General features: G+C 31.2%; 1 protein-coding gene across 1 annotated transcript; it reads right to left on the bottom strand.

Moving 5' to 3' along the window:
- Window positions 1–3,959: 3,959 nt before the first annotated feature.
- LOC143069768 (uncharacterized) lies at window positions 3,960–6,826 on the bottom strand. Its single transcript, XM_076244537.1, has 2 exons — window positions 6,687–6,826; window positions 3,960–4,779 (listed from the first exon to the last, which is right to left on the bottom strand). The coding sequence occupies exons 1-2, from the start codon at window positions 6,744–6,746 to the stop codon at window positions 4,300–4,302; spliced, it is 540 nt and encodes a 179-aa protein (XP_076100652.1). The 5' UTR covers window positions 6,747–6,826; the 3' UTR covers window positions 3,960–4,299.
- Between the last annotated feature and the right edge of the window lie 1,278 nt (window positions 6,827–8,104).

Raw genomic sequence — 8,104 nt, 5'->3', positions numbered from 1 at the left:
GCGAGATTTTATGATTTTAGTCAGTGTGTATTCAAGTAACAATCCATTGTGTGATTTTCAAGAATTAAACTTTTCCAAATATATTATAGTTTTCAGTAATTTTTTTAATTTATTTTCATATTCGTTTTAATGATTATTTCATAATAATGTTTATTTCTAAAGAAATATATGTAACGGATCTCAAATATGACAAAGTATTTAGTAAACACGTGGTATTTTCCTAAATACATGTAGCTAACTTAGCCAAATCAAAAACTCGTCAAAGATAAAACTCTGAAAGTGTTCAACTTGAAATGATAAGAAAATTGTGAAAAATTGATAATATTTATACACGCATCACTCCCTGCAGAGAACAATCAAAGATACTTGAATCACACAAATCAATATTGGTATCCCGGGGTGTGTAGGTTTATGCAGTACATGTAGTTGTTAAAAAGTTAATTAGTAAATATTTCTGTTAAAACATCTTTCAAACTTTATCATACTACTGAGTATTAGGACATTTATTATGTGGGTTTTTTTTTCAGGGAAGATAAATCATTACTGTTAGCAGAGACATATATGTCACTGTTGTTAGTAAACTTACGGTTATGGAAAAATTATGAAATAATAGTTATTGAAATTTTAATAATTCAAAAAATCATAGCCATTTTTTCTGTTAAAAAATATAACTGGTGCAACCAAAGAACTTTATCCAATTGATGTTTATGCAAAGTCACGATATATGTAATAACGATGAAGTTTATTCTTTTATTCAATTAAAATCCGAAGGAGGATTTTAATTTCGACATGTATCCGTTACACCAGTCTTTTGTCAAAGTTTTTCTCGGAAGCTTCCAGCAAATTTATTTTTGTCATTGTAATGAGAAAATATATTAAGATTGTTAATTGTTTGAAGTCCACTTTTCAACATAATCATTCCTTTGTATACTTTATCCTCTATCATGATTGAAAAGGGGAGAATACACAAAAAACGTATACCTTGTGTATTGCAAGTATTTCTACTTTAATGTCACATGTAGAGTAAACATGTATATCTTCAAAATTGTATTGTATATCAGAATCTTAAAAGATATAATCATACTAATTCATAAAAGTATAAGTTTTTATCCGATGACTTCGTATCCAAGAGTGTAAAATTCTCTTTCCATGACAATTTTCAATTTTCAACCATAAAAAGACGGGATAATTACAAAAGTTATTTTTTAAACAAAAATACCATTTTATTTCCATGCCTTTGGAGATTATTGAAATATCCACGCGAAAATAAGAAAATAACGAATACTATTTGTTATTTAAGCAAACAGATGTCAGGGTTCGCAAAACAATGCCTTCTCTGTATACTTTAAAAGGGCTACTTAGCTATTTACGGTAGCAAATTTTAAATCAAAAGTGACGGATGTTTAAAATATCTTATTTTCATAAAATTAACATCATAATAGTTATCAAAAGTACCAGGATTATAATTTAGTACGCCAGACGCGCGTTTCGTCTACGCTCAAATCGAAATATTGATAAAGCCAAACATGTACAAAATTGAAGAGCATTGAGGATCCAATATTCCAAAAAGTTGTGCCAAATACGGCTAAGGTAATCTATGCCTGGAATAAGAAAATCCTTAGTTTTTCGAAAAATTCAAAGTTTTGTAAAACAGTTCAAACCTTAAAGAAACTATATTTAACCACGCGAAGAAGAAATTCAAATGTTAACACAAAGTAATACGGGTATAAAAACTATTTGCCCATACAAATCTATAGTAAAAATAATCGCTGGATATGGACAATTACTAGCGCATGCGCATAAAAGACCGAACGAATTCTTGTACATGAGACGCGCGTTTCGTCTACATAAGACTCATCAGTGACGCTCAGATCAAAATAGTTATATTTCCAAACAAGTACAAAATTGAAGAGCATTTAGGACCCAAATTTCCAAAAAGTTGTTCCAAATACTGCTAAGTTAATCTATTCCGGGGATAAAAATCCTTAGTTTTTCGAAAAAATCGAAGTTTTTTAAGCAGGAAATTTATAAAAAAATTACCATATATTTGATATTCATGTCAACACCGAAGTGCTGGCTATACCCTCGAGGACGAAACGTCCACCAGCAGTGGCATCGTCTCAGTGGTGTAAATAGTTATCAAAGGTACTAGGATTATAATTTAATACGCGTTTCGCCTACATAAGACTCATCAGTGACGCTCAGATCAAAATAGCTATATATCCAAAAGTACAAAGCCATTTTATCAAGTAAAGGTTAAAACTGTCTTTTTGACATTGTTTTACATCTGTTTTTTATTATTGATATTGAATTGATATTGTGTCATAGATCAAACGTATTCGTTCGGTGTATGTTTACTTTATTTTTGCTAATATGGTTTTTGATCGAGTTAAGCCATCATTTGATATTCTATAGTGTGTCTTTTTGTATTGTAATATGTTACAATTCTGTTTTAGGTTTTGGTAGAGGTTAACTGTTTAAACGTTTAAAGTCGCTGTCTGTATTTGTATGCACCTGTCCTAATTAGTCAGGAGCTTTTTGTTGAGTGTTTCAGGGTGCTTCTCGTTTCTTTTTAATATATAGATATTAGAAAGTTAGTTTTCCTGTTTTTATAAATTTACCATCATAGTCATTTTGGGGCCTTTTATAGCTTGCTGTTCGGTGTAACCCAAGTCTCCATGTTGAATGCCCTACTTTGACCTAGTATAATTGTGTACTTTTTACATATTGGGACTTGGATGGATAGTTGTCTAATTGACACTCTTGCCACATCTTCTTATTTATATGTTAGGTTTTGAGTTAAAGACATGATATATGTATGAAACAAAATCAAATGTTAAATGTAAAAATGCACATCGGACGCACGAAAAGTGTGAAGTGATATGTTCATTAAGTAGTACCGGGTTGATTCCTCTGATGGTGACAGTATTTCTATAACCCAGTCCACAATGATTGATATCAATTGGGCTAATATTTGGTTTGGGGAGCACACAATTTATAAAGCGTTATTTTCATTAAGTTCCGTAAAAGTATTTTTGAAATGTTGCTATCAGCAGCTCATTCATATAAGTGGAACATCTGTATATATTTCTATGCAGTTTTATTTTCTTTTTATTTTGGCACACATCAGGCAGATAAAACTTCAAATCAGAAATAAATAAAAAAATCACTTTCTAGGATAAGATATATGTTTTTGCTTTCGAAAAGGAGACAATGCTTTATCATATTTAAAAACAATCAACATGCATAAAGGAAAAACCCAAAATAATTATGTTTTAAATATATCGAATTGCATTGAATTTGTTATTATCATTAAACAAGTATGTCATCGTTATTATTGGCGTTGACTATTTAAAGAGGGGTTACAAACAATTTTAATAGTAAATTGATAATTATTTGACTGTTTGTAATTAAAATGTTCAAACTTAGTATTCACAAATAAATAAATAAGAATTATAAAGTAAAAGAGAGTGGTTAATAATTTTGTTTATTTGTTTATTTACTTAATAAGAACTTTAACCTAAATATAGTGTATATTACAGTGCACATGGTATAATATGGGCACAGATCTCCGACATTTAAGATATATACCCCTTTTCGTGCCTTCTTATTATATAGCTACTTAAGATTCATAAAGAAAGATTGATTACTCCAATTTAAAAAAAAAATCGATAGTAGAACTAACCTCAAAGTTCTATTTTCGAATAAACTACTGGTATATCAAATGTCCTTGGGTGTTGTCTTTTATCTTTCTTAACTGAGTTAGAAGTAAAATGTGAGCATGAATATATGAATTGGGCTCTATATGATACTTATAATTAAGTACTGTTGAAATTAAAAGATCTAGAACTCAAAATTGATACTTTAAGTCAGAAGAGCATTAATTAAGGAACAACCTAAACTAAAAATATTGAAAGGTTATAGAGCTCCTTTCCGAGATACTTTATTTTTCAATAATGGCAGGAACATAAATACCAATGGAGTATCATTACTATCATTACAGTTATAACACATCTGATTAGAATATAGATCCTTCATCCAAGATTTTTAAGCAAAAATTGAACACAAGATCTATATTTTAATCAGATTTAGTTATTGAGTAGTTAATATGAATAAAATCACAATAATAAAATGTCACTTAACTGGAGAAACTAATGATTTATGAGGTCATAAAATATTATGGTATATTTCTTGACCCATTCCGCCCAAACGAACTCAGAGAAAAAGATCGTTTTCAAATTAAAATTAGAATAAAGCTGATATATATGTCTACTATTCAATTGTAATATAACACACACATTAAAACATCCAGCTGTTTACGTCATTCTTTTGCGCAGGTGCGGGTGCTCTATTAGTAACAGATGGTGGAATTTTCCTGTTGTTTGACCATGCAGGTGACGACAAGCCCTCCTTGGGAGTTGGAGAATCAGATCTGAAGTCCAGATCGTCGTCGATTTCAGCATCCATGTCGTTTAAAGTTAGTGCTGTAGATCGGCTCCATGCACTAACACGTGATGATGCTCGTGTGGAGTTTGTGGCTGGTGATCTGTTGTTACTTCTTCTCGACGGGCTCTCTGACAAGTCACTGGTCTCCCTTGAAAATTCTCCAGGTGAACTAGTAAGCTTGCTTGTGACCAGTTTCCAGATTCCAAATCCTCCTCCGACAGCTAACATAGGACCAAGTGCACCAACAGCTGCCGCTAGGTATTCCGATTTACTCTTAAACGTAGATTCATCACTAAAATCGCAGTTACATTGGTTTCCGTTAGAACATGACGTCTGTAAATGGATTTGAATAATAAAGAGAATACAAGAGTTAATTGAAGACTTAAAAAAAAAACAATATGATTGGATTTAAGAAACGTCCAACTTACAAATATTCATATGGAGTATAAAACTCGTCTTATGCTTTAATATTAAAATAACATTAAAAATACTCGGACGAGTGTATATTTATAAATGTGTTAAATTGTGAATTTACAGGAGTGGGATATAAGCTTATGAATGAGGAGGTGACCAAAAAAACATAAAGTTTTTTTCACAACCCAAAATCTCCCATTTGCAATAATTCTGTTAACTATGACGTTACGCGAGTTGTTCGTACCTGTAAGCGTAACACAACGTCGCGAATATTTATTAACGTTCTAACAAAAACTTCGACTGAAACGTTGTTTTTAAGCCAGTGTGACATTTTGTAAGACTACGCAAAATCGACGGTGATTTTTACGTAAAAAAAAATATTTTTTGATTACGTTGAAAATTTATGTATTTTAGATTTTTAAAAAATGAAGAAAAATAACATTTTAAAAAATCATAAAATTCTACCATTATAAGAGCTCTGATAAGCGAACAATAGGCGTAAATTTGAGTTGAGTTCGTTTTTACGTCAAAAACTGGCGGTGCGACAACCTTGTAAGCCTTTGAAAAATCGCTCATAAATTACCGTATATCATTTTTCAGGATATTTGTCTTTAAATTCATAAAATTAAGCAAATTAACATTGATGTAGTAAATACAAATACTAACCTTTTTCATTTTAGATAAAGGTTTTTTGATTCTCAAATCTGAAATCCCATTTTTTTACCGTGGGAATGAAATATGTTACGCGGGACAGCCTAAACATAGCCGGTTTTTAAAATCGAAGCCTGTCGCATGCAGCATAAAACATAGTTTCAACAATTATTTTTTTTTGTTTTTATTTAAAAAAACATTATTTTTTTAAAATACGTACAATAGCTATGAATATGATATTGACTTGTATCTTGCCAACTAAGCCGATTTTCCAATGAGGTACGAACATCGCGCGTAACGTCTATACATCTATACCCTTATTTATTGTTTTTATTGTTTTTGTATGGCTTGATGGTAGGGTTTGAATTACAACTGGACACAAAATAAATATAAACAAGCACGACATTTCGCGGGTGAAGCATCATAGTCATGAATCACATTTTTGGGAGCAGCTAGGACATAAATGTTTCATTATGCGTCACCAAAGACACTATTTGAAACATGATAATGGTAATTCAATATACAAGACGATGTAAGGTGACCATGCAATGATAGAGGAGTGAAAGTAGGAGGACCAGATTTCAAATTTAGATACAGGAAATTTAATATAATTATGTGTCGGGGTAAAAATCTTTTTGTTTATTCATCAGCCTTATTTCATAGTTCGTTTCTGTGTGTGTTGCATTGTCGCTTGCTTTTTTTGTTGCACTTCAGTGTATCTGTTGTTTCGTTGTTTTCCTCTTATATTTAATGTGTTGTGTAATTTTATACATGGGTGAGACGTAAATAAAATATTGAATTGAATTGAATTGTGTTTCCCTCAGTTTTAGTTTGTAACCCGTATTGTTTTCTCTCATTCGATTTATGACTTTCGAACAGCGGTATACTACTGTTGCCTTTATCTGTAATCATTTATCTCGACCATATCATGACATTTTTAGACTTATAAAGGGCTGATCCGTTTGATCTTTATAACATTTATAGTTTGTGTCGAATATGAAAAGGAAAATGATTAAAATCCAATGCATTATTAACGTGGAGAACAAACTTTAAAATTGAGAATGGAAATGGGGAATGTGTCAAAGAGACAACAACTACTTGGATGTAAATGCACCTTAAAGACAATATAAGAAATTATACTAGTAGATGATTTACAAAATATTGATAAAACTAACCTGAACTGTGAAGGCTACGCTGCAAAATAATATAAAATATTTCAAAACTGTTATCGCCATTGCTTCTTTTTTATCTGAGTAGTCTTTCTATATTTTGGTAAAATTCCCAAATCGAAAATCAATTTTAAAGATCTATAATTTTAATAAATGTTTAATATTGCAGGGTAAAAATCGATAATTCTGATCTTACTTTGAAATTATCTTCAATGCATAATGCTATTTAAATACCATTAAATCTCTCTAAATGTTATGAATATCATTTCGTTATCAAATACGAATTTTAAAGGTTAATTTCAGATCATCCATGGACTCCACTGTATTTAAAAAATGCGATTGATGAAAGAGGCATATAAAACTTTTTATCTGATTATTATGTTATACTTTTACAAATCATACTTTGGACCTTGGTCTGCATGAAAAGACTATTAACATAGCTGAGCATTGCTCGTTCTTTGGATATGTTTTCAACTTTGATGTTAAATCAGGGTTTAAATCGTTAAGCTTCAAAACTTTAGACCTCAAACTTACCTGATGTCGTTCATTGCTTACAGTAGACTACTGTTATTATCTAATTTACAAAGTATACTTCATTGAGAACGATGTGTGAACAAAACAGACACGTTGTTAAAAATGTCACAAATGGGGGTACAACAACAACACGAACCCTACCAACATCTGGGGGTGATCTCAGGTGCTCTGGAAGGATAAGCAGATCCTGCTCCAAATGTGACAACTGGCGTGTTGATCATGGTATTACAAAGCCGGTAAATAGTCTAATACGGTATGTGCACATGTGAAACAGATATTCCAAAAAGGTCAACCAACTTGTAATGGCGTTTGTAAAATTTACGAAGTAATGATTTCAACTTCACCATTTGGAAAAAAGAAAAAGTCACAAATTGGAAGCTGAAATCATCTCCTTTGTCGTTTTTGTTTCAACCGACCCTCATATTAAAAAGAAGATGTGGTATGATTGCCAATGGCACAATTCTCCACAAGAGACCAAATGAAACAAAAATTAACAATTATAGGTCACAGTCAAGTTCTATATATAAGTCCTAATCAAATGGCAAAATCAAAAAGCTCAAACACATAAAACGAATGGATAACAACTGTCATAGTCCTGACTTGGTACAGACATTTTCTTATGTAGAAACATCTAAATATATAACACGGAAGCACAAAATGGCATAAAGACCAAACTTATTAGCAAAAATTAAAGACAATAATACACACCATAGTACTTTTAAATAACACAATGACGGGATGTATACAAATGTACGTACAGAGCCACGTCACTCATATATGTAACAAAGAAACATAAAAAGGCATATAGACAAAGCTCATAACAAAAACGAAAGACGAGCAACAAACAAGTTTTCTAAGAAATACCAAAAGACAAAGGCAAAGCACATTAC

The sequence above is a fragment of the Mytilus galloprovincialis genome, chromosome 3, assembly GCF_965363235.1.
Source record: "Mytilus galloprovincialis chromosome 3, xbMytGall1.hap1.1, whole genome shotgun sequence".
Classification (NCBI taxonomy): Eukaryota; Metazoa; Mollusca; class Bivalvia; order Mytilida; family Mytilidae; genus Mytilus; species Mytilus galloprovincialis.
Note: the sequence above shows the minus strand (reverse complement) of the source record. Positions and strands in the feature narration are given on the sequence as shown.